Source organism: Ailuropoda melanoleuca, chromosome 16 (assembly GCF_002007445.2).
Source record: "Ailuropoda melanoleuca isolate Jingjing chromosome 16, ASM200744v2, whole genome shotgun sequence".
Lineage (NCBI taxonomy): Eukaryota > Metazoa > Chordata > Mammalia > Carnivora > Ursidae > Ailuropoda > Ailuropoda melanoleuca.
The window spans coordinates 7166947-7181158 of record NC_048233.1 but is presented as its reverse complement, the minus strand read 5'-3'; the positions used below and the strand labels follow the sequence as shown (position 1 = coordinate 7181158).

The 14212-nt window shown below is 38.8% G+C and overlaps 1 protein-coding gene and 1 pseudogene across 7 annotated transcripts in view; both read left to right on the top strand.

Annotated features, from left to right (window-relative positions):
* VAMP1 (vesicle associated membrane protein 1) overlaps positions 1-14212 on the top strand; it is an 82952-nt gene that overhangs the window by 25249 nt on the left and 43491 nt on the right. Inside the window, exon 5 of one of the 7 annotated variants that reach the window (XM_034645107.1) lies at positions 4942-5029. The exons of 5 other annotated variants lie outside the window; for them this stretch is intronic. In XM_034645107.1, the coding sequence (XP_034500998.1) occupies positions 4942-5029 (88 nt within the window). Of the gene's footprint in view, positions 1-1981; positions 2134-4941; positions 5030-14212 lie in introns of those variants that run through there. One more of the 7 variants, XM_034645106.1, reaches the window with a different exon arrangement.
* LOC109490081 lies at positions 6163-10069 on the top strand (annotated as a pseudogene).

The following is a 14212-nucleotide window of genomic DNA, read 5'->3' as shown; positions in this document are numbered from 1 at the left end:
GCTGTACAAAATTTTGCTATATATTAAATTTTAGTGGGAACAAAAAGGTCTTTAATGTTGTAAATAAGTAAAAATAACATTATCTTTAAATACTGTTTCTCCCCATTTATCTCATCCTTTTTTATTTAAAAAATTAGAAGTGAAAATGGAAAAAAAAATTGAACAATTCTAGATAAGACTCAAAGTCCTTTTGATCAGTCTTGTCCCCCAGCCCTGGTCCTCTTCCTGCCTCCTCAGAGGTAATCCCTGCTTCAGATTAGTGAGTATTCTCCCAGAACTTTTTCTTTCTTTTTAAAAAGATTTTATTTATTTATTTGAGAGAGAAAGAGAGAGCGTGAGCAAGAGAGCACAAGCAGTGGGAGCAGCAGAGGGAAAGGGAGAAGCAGGCTTCCCACTGAGATCATGACCTGAGCCGAAGGCAGCCACTTAACCGACTGAGCCACCCAGGTGCCCCTTCCAGAACTTTCTCTAAACAAACAAATAAATTATATGTGTGTATGTTTTATTAGTTTAAGAATGTTCATGGCCAAAAATGAAGGAGGATCCCTTTCCCTTGTTTGGCTATATGGTAATAAATGGGTTCTTTCTATACAGCAGAGAATGGAAGTGCAAAACCTCTGTCTATAGACATCTATCGGCAAAGAATCAGGTGGATCTTTCCAACAAAGTCACTTTTATTTTCTCTCCTTTTTTTTAGTGCCTTTTATTTTCTACTTAAAATATTATTGAGAAATAATCAGCTATTTCTTATTCTGATCTCAGCCCCTCTCTTTCTGAGAACCCTCTGCCTGAATTTGTCAGAGCAGGGAAGACTCCCTGTCCCCCTGGCAGGTGGGTGAAAAGCCTTACGTGCAGCATGTGGTCACGACTTCTCCCTGGGAAGGGCTTATCTCCCTCTTTTATACCTGAGATCATTGACAATGAGGACACCGAATTTTAACTTTTCCTTTTTTATTTGGGGCATGGTAGGTTACTTCTGTTCTCTAAAAGAAATATTACACAGGCCTATAGTAATTCTCCTAACGCAGAGCAAGAAATAAAGCCTAAGGAACAAATCATGCATTAGTTCTCTCCACTGATTAGAAAACTATCTCTCAGGGGCACCTGGGTGGCTCAGTGGGTTAGTGTCTGCCTTCAGCTCAGGTCATGATCCTGGAGTCCTGGGATCGAGCCCCACATCAGGCTCCCTGCTCAGCGGGGAGTCTGCTTCTCCCTCTGCCTCTCTGCCCCTCACCCTGCTCGTGCTCTTTCTCTCTCTCAAATAAATAAATAAATAAATAAATAAATAAATAAATAAAATCTTAAAAAAGATTATCTCTTGGAAGTTAAACAGCCCCAAGCCTGGCAATTCCATGTTCTTCTTGAATTGCTTTTTAAGGTCCCTCTTTATCCAGATAAAGAAAGGATTCTTATTTGGCCCAGCATCTCGGCCTGACCCTCAGAAATCTCCAAGGGCTTCAGCACACTTGTGTTTTGGGTTTTGTTTCGTTTTTTCCTAAATGATATAATATCCTTCTAGAATTTGCTCTTTGCTTTTTAAACCTAATAACATACCTTGGAGATTATTTTATGTTATACTTACAGACCTACTCATTTTGTTAAATAGACAATGGATGTACATAGGCTTTTTAGCCATTCTCCTGTTCATGTATACTTGTTTTTTCCCCAACATTTCATTATTACAAATGGTGTTGCATAAACATCTTGCACCTCCCTGTGCATGTGGGAGTGTGTCTTTAGAATAAATCCTGGGCATTGGGGCTGCTGAGTCATTGGGTATGCATACTGTTCACTTTAATAGATACTGGCAAGTTGCCCTCTAAAGCGGCTCTACCAACTCACACGCCCACCAGCAGGGGAATGAGGACACATATCTCCTCACGGCCTGCCAAATTTCATATTAGCAAACCATTTTTGATGATCTATTTGGGGGAAAATGCTGTCCCATTGTTGTTTCAGCGTATGTTCTTTTGATTGCCAGTGAGGCCGAGTGTCTTCCACAATCATTGGTGGCTTGGATCTCCTCTTCTGTGACGTCTTTATCCGTGTGTCACAACCAGTGTTCTAACGTCCACTCTTGGCTCTTCTCTACAAAATCCTCTGCTCTGTGACCCAACGTGCAGGGCCTCTGCCAATCCCATGGATCCCTTCAGATGTTTGCCACCTGCCCTAGGGGGTGAGAAAAGCCTTCTTGTGGCAAGGGAGGTCATTACTGCTTAGGAGACTGCAGACCTGTGAGGAGGTGGTATCCCTTAGCTCATCCGTGAGATGGAAGTTGGGACATGGCTGACCCTTAGACTCTGTTGCGTCAGCGCCAGATGCCTCCCTAAAGACTACAGTGACCTGGAGCCCAGACTTAAGGGCTCCTTGGTGCATGTTTACTCCTTTAAAGTTGAAATAAAATTCAATATTTTTAACCATTTTATAATATACAATTCAGTGGTTTTTAGCATTTTCACAAATATCACCACTATCTAATATGAGAACATTCCCGTCCCTCCTAAAAGAAACCTCACACCCATTGGCAGTCAATCCCACTTGTTCCCTCCCCATCTGCCCCCGCCTTCTGCCCCCTTCCCTGTCTGCCCTTCCCCATATCCCCCCTCCCCTATCTGCCCCCTGCCCCGGCCTATTCTCAACATTTCACATAAATGGAGTCATATAATATGTGGCCATTTGTATCTGGCTTCTTTCACTGTAGCATAATATCTTCAAGGTTTTTCCATGTTGTAGCATGTATCATCAGTACTTTGTTTCTTTTTATGGATGAATAACCCATTGATGGATGGATGGACGTTTGTGTTGTTTCCACTTTTTGACTGTTATGAATAATGCTGCTATCAACATTCATGTCAAGTTTTGTGTGAACATATGTTGGGTATACACCTATGAGTGGAATTCCTGGGTCATATGGTAACTCTATATTTAACTTCTTGAGGAAATGACAAACTGTTTTCCATAGCAACTGAACTAATATTTTACATTCCTATCAATAGTACATGAAGATCCTAGTTTCTCTACATCCTTACCAACACATGTTAATTTCCATTAAAAAAGTATATCCATCCTAGTTAGAATGAGGGGTATCTCATTATGGTTGATATGCAGTTCCCTAAGACTAATGGTGTTGAACATCTTTTCATGTGTCTACTGGCCATTTGTATATCTTCTTTGAGAAGTATCTATTCCTTTGTCCATGTTTAAATTGGATTATTTGTCTTTTTTGTTGAGTTGTAAGAGTTCTTTTTTTTTTTAAGATTTCTTTTTTGATTTGAGAGAGAGGGCCTGCGTGTGTGCTGGGGGAGGGGCAGAGGGAGATATAATCTCCAGCAGACTCCCCGCTGAGCGGGAAGACTGAGGCTGGGCTGGGGCTGGATACAACAACCCTCAGATCTTCACTTGAGCAGAAACCAAGAGTAGGTCACTCAATCGCTCAGCCAATTGAGCCACCCCGTCGCCCCAAGTTGTAAGAGTTCTTTATATATTTTGGATACTAGACCCTTATTGGATATATGATTTGCAAATATTTCCTCCATTCTATGGGTTGTTTTTTCTCTTTCTTTCTTTCTTTTTTAAAGATTTTATTTATTCATTTGTCAGAGAGAGAGAGAGAAAGAGAGAGGACAAGCTGAGGGGAGTGGCAGGCAGAGGGAGAAGGAGGCTCCCCGCTGAGCAAGAAGCCCGATGTTGGACTTGATCCTAGGACTCTGGGATCATGATCTGAGGCAGACACTTAACTGACTGAGACACCCAGGTGTCCCCCCCCCTTTTTAAAAAGATTTTTTAAATAGTTTTTTCACTTCCTTGATAGTATCCTTGATACATAAAAGTTTTTAATTTTGACAAAGTCCAACTTCTTTTGTTGCCGTTTTTTCTTTTGGTTTTGGTGTCATATGAAATTTGTTGTCTGATAATCCAAGGTCACACAGATTTTTATCTGTTTCTTTCTAACATTTTTATGGTTTTAGCTCTTACATTTATTTTTTTAAATCTATTTTGAGTTAATTTTTGTATATGATTTGTGGTAGGGGTCCAACTTCATTCTTTTGCTGGTGGATATACATTGTTCCAGCACCATTTGTTGAAAAGACTATTCTTTTCACATTGAATGGCCTTGGCATCTTTGTTAAAATCAATTGACTATAGATATATGGGTTGATTTCTGGACTCTTGAATTTATTCCATTGACCTATATGTCTATCTTTATGTCAGTACCACATTGTTTTGACTATTATAGCTTTGTACTAAGTGTGAGTCCTCCAACTTTTTCTTCTTCTTCAAGATGATTTTGGCTATTCTGTGTCTATTGCTTTTTCATTGGAATTTTAGGATTAGCTTGCCTATTTCTGAAAAATGAGGCAGTTGGAATTTTGATTGGGATTGGGTTGGACCTGTACATTAATTTGGAGGAGTACTGTCATCTTAATAATAGCAAGTCTTCCAATCCATGAACACAGTATATCTTTCCATTTATTTAGGTCTCCTTTAATATCTTTCAACATTTTGTAGTTTTCAGTGTACAAGTCTTAATCTTTCTTTCTTAAATTTATTCCTAAATATTTTATTCTTTTTCATGCTATTATAAATGAAATCATTTTCTTAGTTTCATTTTTGAATTGTTCATGGTTCATGTAACATGTTGACTTTTGAAAAAAGCAGTTGTTTTCTCCACAGAGTTGGAAAGGGATGCCTTGTGGTGTAGGTGTGTTGCTTTCACACCCAGTGGGCCATTGCTTGGTCTTATTTGGAACTTATCTAAGTCACAGGTGGAGATTTAGATTCTGTGACGCAAAGGGAAATATATCTGACTCAACTTTCCCACACCCCCTTTGCTTCTGAAGGCTTCCTCGACTGGGAGAGGAAGGGAGTGGGTTAGTGGCAGGGGCTTCCATCTCTCTCACAGGTGCTTCTCCTGACCCTTCTCTCCTTCGTGGTTTTTAGGGGCCCCACTGCAGTTACTCTTGAAGAGCAAGGATTGTGGTAGCCTTCTCTCTCACCTGCAAATTGGGCCAGAATCTTCCCTCCTTTGGTGAGCATCCTGCCCATAGAGGAATGTTGAGGGTGACAGGCACAGGCAGGGTCCTGGAGGCTTGCGGCGGGGAGGCGGTCAGAGGAGTCTTCTGGGGAGGGAGTATAAGAATCAACCAGATAGTGAAAACCTGAGAAGTGGAGAGCCAGTCAAGGTAGATCTATGCTGCCTAGGCTATGTCCAAGGCCATCTCTGCTTGATCACTTGCTGGTGGGCCAGTTGCTTAAGCTATGAGTCTGTTTCCACTGTAACATGAGGATGCTGATGCTCGCCTCACAGGCTGGATGTGAGCAGTTAAGTGTGGTAATATGGTGGCACACCCTGCACAGGGCTTGACACAGAAGGTGTTAGTAAATGTTCCTTGGAGTATGAGTTGATCAGCAAGCTCCTTTCCTTCTTGGGGTTGGGGCAGTGTGAGAGCTCAGGATCCCTGAAGTGTCACAGAGCTCATAATGGAAGGGAAAGGATAAAGAACTCCTTCAGGAGAGGTATTTGGAAGGTATGTGGGACAAATCTCTCCTTTACTAGAGCTCAGAGGTAGCAATGGGAGCTTTAAGATGGGCAGTGTGGAAGGTTCGGGGGCTGAGGAGACCCCATCACATTTCATGCCAGAGAAATGGGACAAGATAGCTAGGGACAGTTGTAAGAAGTAGGTTATTGCAAGATTTATATTTTTATATTTGAGGGCACAGGAAAAAAAGGCTATGCATATTTACTAGAATTTTAAACAAATATTAGTTTATTGAAGTAATCAACTTCAGGTGCCTCAGTTCGTTAATCATCTGCCTTCAGCTCAGGTCACGATCCCAGGGTCCTAGGATTGAGCCCCGCTTTGGGGTCCCTGCTCAGCGGGGAGACTGCTTCTCCCTCTCCCTCCTCCTGCCACTCCCCTTGCTTGTGCTCTCTCTCTCTGTCAAATGAATAAATAAAATCTTTTAGAAAAGCAATCAACTTCAAAATCTAATTTTTTTAATGCTTTTTAAGTTAAAATTACAAATTTTGTTGTTCTATTCTGAATCTAATAAGTTTGAAAATCTTACTTATTGCTTTTCTTTAATTTCAGCCTATAGATTTTGTTTGATTATTTATAATAACGTAAAAAACAAAGACAATGATCTTCACTTTTGGGGAGCATGTCTTTTATTGTGGTAAAGTACACATAACAAAATTTACCATCCTAACCATTAAGTATGCAGTTCAGTGGTATCAAAGACACTCACATTGTCATGAAACTTACCATCCATTATCCATCCTTTCTCATCTGGTAAAACTGAAACTCTGTACCCCTTAAACAAAACCTCTCCATTCCCCTCTACTTCCAACCCCTGGGAACCACCATTCTCCTTTTTGTCTTTATGCTTTTGACCATTCTAAGTACCTCACGAGGTGGGAATCATACAATATTTGTCTTTTTGTGACTGTAAGAAGTTCAATGTGTTTATTTTTTTCTTTTATTACCTGGTTCCTTTGATGTCGTATCTAAGAGATCGTTGCCAAGCCAATGTTGTGAACTTTCTTCCTGTGTTTTCTTCTAAGAGTTTTATTGTTTTAGTTCTTACACTTAGGTCTGCGATCCGTTTTGAGTTAATGGGTAACTATTCTTTTGCGTGTGGACATCCAGTTTGTAGAAAAGACTCTTCTTTCCCCATTGAATAGTCTTGGCACCCTTGTCAAAATCATTTGACATATAAATATAAATATATATATGCACAAAGGTTTATTTCTGGGCTGTCTGTTCTGTTCCATTGGTCTGTATGTTTGTCTTCATGCTGATACAGCACTGTATTATTTACTCTAGCTTTGTAGTAAGTTTTGAAATCAGCAAGTGTGAGTTCTCCAATTTGTTCTTTTTCCTTTTTTTTCTTTTAAAGAATTTATTTATTTATTTGACAGAGGGCAAGAACACAAACAGGGGGAGTGGCAGTCAGAGGGAGAAGCAGAGTCCCACCTGAGCAAGGAGCCTAATGTGGGGCTCGATCTCAGGACCCTGGGATTATGACCTGAGCCAAAGGCAGGCACTTAACCGACTGAGGCACCCAGGCATCCCTGTTCTTTCCTTTCCTTTTTTCCTTTCCTTTCCTTTCCTTTCCTTTCCTTTCCTTTCCTTTCCTTTCCTTTCCTTTCCTTTTTTCCTTTCCTTATTTTCTTTCCCTTCCCTTCCCTTCCCTTCCCTTCCCTTCCCTTCCCTTCCCTTCCCTTCTCTTCTTCTTCTTCTTCTTCTTCTATTTTTTTTTCCAGTTTGTTCTTTTTCAAGATTGTTTTTGCCATTTGGGGTCTCTTGAGATTCCATATATATTTTAGTATGGATTTTTTTCTACTTCTGCAAAAAAAATATCATTGGGATTTTGATAGGGATTGCATTGAATCTATAGATCACTTTGGGTAGTATTGACATTTTAACAATATTATGTCTTCCAATCCATGAACGGGAACGTGTTTTCATTTATTTATGTCTTTAATTTCTTTCAGCAGTGTTTTGTAGTTTTCACCCTACAATTCTTTTACCTCCTTGGTTAAGTTAATTCCTAAGTTTTTGTTTTGTTTTGTTTTGTTTTGTTTTGTTTGGAAGCCATTGTATATAAAATTGGTTTTGTAACTTTGTTTTTCAGATTGTTCATTGTTTGTGTATAGAAATGCAAGTGATTTTTGTGTGTTGAATTTGTATCGTGCTACTTTACTGAATTCATTAGTTCTAACGGTTTTGTTTGTGTGTAATTTTTAGGGTTGTCTACGTATAAGATCATGTCATCTGCAGACAGAGATAATTTTACTTCCCTTTTCCCCCAATTTTGATGCCTTTTATTTCTTTCTCTATTCTAAGTGTTCTAGCTAAAATTTCCAGTACCATGTTGAATAGAAGTGGCAAAAGTAGGCATTTTTTAGGTAATTCCTTGTCTTGGAAGAAAAGTTTTCAGTCTTTCACCATTGAGTATTGTATTTGTGTGGGATTTTCATATATGGATTTTATTATATTGTGGTAGTTACCTTCTACTCCTAGTTTTTTCGGTGTTTTTATCCTGAAAGGGTGTTGATTTTGTCAAATGCTTCTTCTGCATCAATTGAGATGATCATGTATTTTTTTCCTTTATTCTGTTGATGTGGCTTATTACATTGTTTGATTTTCATATGTTGAATAATCTTTGCTTTCCAGGAATAAATCCCACCTGGTGATGGTATATAATCCTTTTAATTTGCTGCTGAATTTTACTTGTTGAGGATTTTTTTGCATCAATGTTCATAAGGGATATTTTTCCTTAGTTATTTTTTCTTATCATGTCTTTGTCAGGGTAATGTTGGCCTCACAGAACGAGCTAAGGAGTGTTTCCTCCTTTTAAATTTTTAAAACAAAATTTGAGAAGGATTGGTATTAATTATTTTTTAAATGTTTGGTAAAGTTTGTCAGTAAAGCCATTGGATCCAGGGTTTTTCTTTGTTGGGAGATTTTTTTGGGGGGAGGTAGATTTTGATTATAGATTCAATCTTCTAACTAAGTTATAGGTCTATTCAGATTTTCTAGTTCTCCATGATTTAGTTTTTTTTTTTTTAAGATTTTATTTATTTATTTGGCAGAGAGAGAGAGACAGCCAGCAAGAGAGGGAACACAAGCAGGGGGAATAGGGGAGGAAGAAGCAGGCTCCCAGTAGAGGAGCCTGATGTGGGGCTCGATCCCAGAATGCTGGGATCACGCCCTGAGCTGAAGGCAGACACTTAATGACTGAGCCACCCAGGTACCCCTCCATGATTTAGTCTGGGTAGGTCTTGTGTTTCTAAGAATTTTTTCCTTTCATCTAGGTAATCCAACTTGTTGGTTACAATTGTTCATAGTACTCTCTTACAATCCTTTTTATTTCTGACAAATAGGTAGTAATACTCCACATTCATTTCTGATTTTAGTAATTTGAGTTTTCTCTCTTTTTCTCTTAGTCCATCTAACTAAAGGTTTGTCCTTTTTTTTTTTTTTTTTTTGGTCTTTTGAAGAATCAAGTTTTGGTTTCATTGATTTTCTCTATTATTTTTCTATTTTCTATTTAGTTTATCTCTGCCTTAATCTTTGCTATTTCCTCCCTTCTGCTAGCTTTCGGTTTAGTTTGTTCTTCTTTTTCTAGTTAAGTTATAAATTTAGGTTGTTGATTTTAGATTTTTCTTATTTTTAAAAAGACTTTATTTATCTGAGAGAGAGAGGGAGAGAACAAGCACAAGCAGGGGGAGTGGCAGGCAGAGGGAGAGGGAGAAGCAGGCTCCCCACAGAGCAGGGAGCCTGACACGGGGCTCAATCGCAGGACCCTGGAATCACGACCCAAGGGAAAGACCGATGCCTAACCGATTGAGCCACCCAGGGGTTCCTCTTATTTTCTTCTTAACGTGAATATTTACAGCTATGAATTTACCCTTTAGTGCCACATTCATTGCATCCCTAGAGTTTTGGTATGAGCCTTTTGGTTAGAGCCACCATCTTCCAGTAGCTTGCCGGAACGACCAATACAAAGGGAAAGAGAGGCACACGGGTGTCGTTCTCTAGGTCTTTAAGAAAACATGGAGTTGTTCCTTTGGCCACATACATGTGAATTTGCAAGAAAGGTGATATTATAGACATCAAGGGAATGAGCACTGTTCAAAAAATACTGCCCCACAAATGTTACTATGGCAAAACAGAAGAATCTACAGTGTTGCCCAGCTGTAAACAAACACATTAAGGGTATGATTCTTGCCATGAGAAATAATGTACAAGTTGAGCATATTAAGCACTCTAAGAGCCAAAATAGCTTCCTGAAGCATGTGAAGGAAAATGATCAGAAAAAGAACGAAGTCAAAGAGAAAGGTACTTGGGTTTAACTGAAGTATCAGCCTGCTCCACCCAGAGAAGCACACTTTGTGAGAACCAAGGGAAAGGAGCTTGAGCAGCTGGAACCTATTCTCTATGAATTCATGGCATGATAAGTGTAAAAAAAAACCCACCCAAATCCAAAAAACCAGAAAACCTCTAGATTCTAAAAATGTTTCTCTCTAGAAGTGTGATGTTCCCTCCCCTGAATAAATAGTTAAAGCAAAAACAACAACAAACAAGTTTTGGTATGTTGTGGTTTTATTTGCATTTGTCTCTAAGTATTTTCTTTTATAAAAAAGATTTATATTTATTTTAGAGAGAGGGAGAGCAAGCGGGAGGAGGGGCAGAGGGAGAGGGAGAGAAAGCCTAAGCAGACTCCCCACTGAGTGCAGAGTCCTATGGCTCGATCCCAGGATCCTGAGATCATAACTCTAGCTGAAACCAAGAGTTTATACTTAACCGACTGAGCCACCCAGAAGCCCCTCTAAGTATTTTCTAATTAATTGCCCTTGTGATTTCTTCTTTGATCTATTGGTTATTTAATAGCATCTTATTTAATTTCTATAATTTTGTGAATTTTCCAGTTTTCATTTTTTATTAATTTCTAACTTTATCTCATTGTAGTCAGAGAAGATAATTTATATGATATCTACCATTTTCCTTAAGATTTATTTATTTATTTTGAGGGAGAGAGAGAGAGAGAGTGGTGGGGAGGGGAAAAGGAAGAGGGAGAGAGAGTCCCAAGCAGACTCCATGCGAAGGGTAGAGCCCGATGGGGTTCTGGATCTCATGACCTTGAGATTGCAACCTGAGCTGAAACCAGGAGTCAGTTGCTTAACCAACTGAGTCACCAAGGCATCCTAGTATGATATCCACCTTTTAAAATCAATTGAGACTTAGTTTGCAGCCTAACATATGGTCTATCCTGGAAAATGTTCCATGTACACTTGAGAAGAATGTGTATGCTATTATTGTTGGGTAGGGTGTTCTTTTTTTTTTAATAATAATTTTTTATTATGTTATGTTAGTCACCATACAGTACATCCTTAGTTTTTCATGTAGTGTTCCATGATTCATTATTTGCCTATAACACCCAGTGCACCATGCAATATGTGCCCTCCTCCATCACCGGCCTATCTATACATGTCTGTTAGTTCTAGTTGGTTTATTGCATTCTGTAAGTCCTCTGTTTTCTTACTTTTCCTTACTTTTCTGTCTGGTTGTTCTACCCATTATTATAAGTAGGATATTGAAATCTCCAGCTATCATTGTAGAACTCTCTATTTCTCCCTTCAATTCTGCCAGTTTTTGCTTCTTATATTTTAATGGTCTGTCATTAGGTGTGTAAATGTTTTTAATTATTGTATTTTCTTGCAATATATATATAATATAAATAATATATATATTTAAGTAAGCTCCATGCCCAGCATGGAGCCCAGTGTGGGGCTTGAACTCACAACCCTGAGATTGAAACCTGAGCTGAGATCAAGAGTCAGATGCTCAACTGACTGAGCCACCCAGGAACTTCAACTTCTAGCAGTATTGAACTTTTTATTAATATATAGTGTCCTTTATCTTTTATAACATTTTTTGATTTAAAGTCTATTTTGTCTGATAGTAGCATAGCCATCCTAGCTTTCTTTTGGTTATGATTTGTGTGGAATATCTTTTTCCATTCTTTCACTTTCAATCTGTTTCTGGCTTTGGATATCAAGTGATTCTGTTATGGACAGCATATAGCTGGATCATGTATTTTCAGCCATTTGGCCAATCTCTGTTTTTTGGTTGGAGACTTTAATCCGTTTACTTTTAAAGTAATTACTGATAAGGAGGGTGTACTATTGTCATTGTGCTATATGTTTTCTATATGCCTTATAGCTTTTTTGTCCCTCATTTTCTGCGCTTCTGTCTTCTTCCTGTCTTCTGTCTTCTTTTGCTTAGTTGATTTTTTGTAGTGAAATATTTAGTAAAATAATGAAATATTGTAGTGAAATAATGGGGCTTACATTTAACATCCTAAAGTTGTAATATTCTGGTTTGAACATATACCAGCTTAAATAACACACAAAAACTCTGCTCTTTTACAGTTCATCACCCCCTTTCAGTTGTTGATGTCCCAGAATTACATTTTATACATTGTGTGCCCCAAAACATACACTAATAATTCTTTTAAATGCATTAGTTTCTTATATTATGTAGAAAACAAGATTTAGAGTCACAAACCATAAGTTAGAGTTATACAAGCTGTTCCACTAATAATTTTTTCTTTAAATGTATTAATCTCTTAAATCATATAGAAAACAAAAAGTGACACTACAAACCACTCTCATGATTATACTAGCTTTTATAATTGGCCATATATTTACCTTTATTGAGATCTTTATTTTCCATACAGCTTTGAGTTACTATCTAGTGTCCTTTCATTTCGCCTTGCTGGACTCCCTGTCTTTCAGGGCAGGTCTAATGGTCATGAACCTCCTCAGCTTTTGTTTACCTAAGAATGTCTTAATTTCTCTCTCACGTTTGAAGAACAGTTTTGCTGGATATAGTAGTCTTAGCTGATTTTTTTTTCTTTTAACATTTTGAGTATATTGGCCCACTGCCTTCTGACCTCCAAAGTTTCTGATGAGATATCTGCTAGTAATCTCATTGAGCACCCCTGTATGGGATGATTCACTTCTCTCTTGCTGCTTTCAAGATTATCTTCATTTTGCCCTTTGCAAGTTTGATTGTATGTGTCCTGGTATGAGTCTCTTTGAGTTTATCTTACTTGGAGTTCATTTAGCTTCTTTGATGCTGATATTTATGTCTTTCATCAAATTTGGGGAGTTTTCAGCCATTATTTCCTCAAATATTCTCTCTGCCCCTTTCTCTCTCCCCTTCAGGCTTCTGGACCCCCTTGATGCCTATGTTGATCCTCTTGATGGTGTCCCACAGGCCCCATAGGCTTTGTTTACTTTTCTTAATTTTTTTTCTCTTCCTCAGACTTGATAATTTCCATTGTTTTTTCTTCAAGTTCAATGATTCTTTTTTCTGCCTGATCAGATCTACCTTTGAATCCCTCTAGTGAAATTTTCATTTCAGTTATTGTACTTTTCAGCTCCAGCATTTCTTCTTGGTTTCTTTTCAATTTTTCTATCTCTTTGATGACATTTCCATTTTATTCAACACCATATTTTCTTTTTTTTTAAGATTTTATTTATTTGAGAGAGTGTGAGAGAGAGAGCACAAGCAGGGTGAGGGGCAGAGGGAGAAGCAGGCTCTCTGCTGAGCAGGTAACCTGAGGCGGGACTCAATCCCAGGACTCTGGGATCATAACCTGAGCTGAAGGCAGATGCTTAACTGACTGAGCCACTCAGGAGCCCCATATTTTCTTTTTTAAAATAAGATTTTATTTATTTGAGAGAGTGAGAGAAAGTGCACGAGCAGTGGGAAGGAGCAGAGGAAGAAGGAGAAGTAGGCTTCCCACTGAGCAGGGAGCCCAATGAGGGGCTTGATCCCAGGACCCTGGGATCATGACCTGAGCTGAAGGCAGATGCTTAACCCACTGAGCCACCCAGGCATCCCTCAACAAGGCACCCCTTGACTTTCTCCACATCTTCCTTTAGTTCTTTGAGCATTTTAAGACAGTTGTTTTAAAGTCTTTGTCTAGTATATCCACTATTAGGTCTTTTTCAGGGACAGTTTCTGTTGATCTGTTTATTTCCTTTGAATGGGGTATACTTTCCTATGTCTTTATATGTCTTGTGATTTTGTTGTTGTTGAATACTGGACATTTGAATCTAATAATGTAGTAACTATGGAAATCAGATTCTCCTCCTTCCTCAAGGTCTGTTTTGTTGTTGTTGGTTGTTGTTGTTGTTGTTGTTGTTGTTGTTTTGATTGTTACTGACTCTCTCCACACTGAATATCAGCCTGAAATATAAACTTAAAAGTTTTCTCAGGTCTTTTCTGGGCCTTTCCCTGGGCATACATTGTCGCTTTCTAGTTTTCCCCATATATGCAGTTGTTTTTGAATGTCTTATTTGTTAGTGCCTGGCTCCTGAATGGGAAAAAGTAAAAAATGAAGAGGGGGAAGAGCACTGGCTCTTTAAGTTCCTTCGAAATCATTTCATCCACAGAGGGAAGACCTAGCAACACCTGGGGCAGGTGCCCTCCTGCCTTTTCATCTGCATCTCTGTGATCAGAAGCAGCAATCGGCCATCAGCGCATAGATTGCTGATATTTAGAAGACAGTATCCTTTCTGCCCAGCCTGGCTCCCCGAGGCTGTGTGCCAGCTGCTCCAGGAACATGTGTTAGGGGATAGTGAATGGGTAGTTGCTACTGTGAAAATAGCTGAAATCAACCAAAATTCACC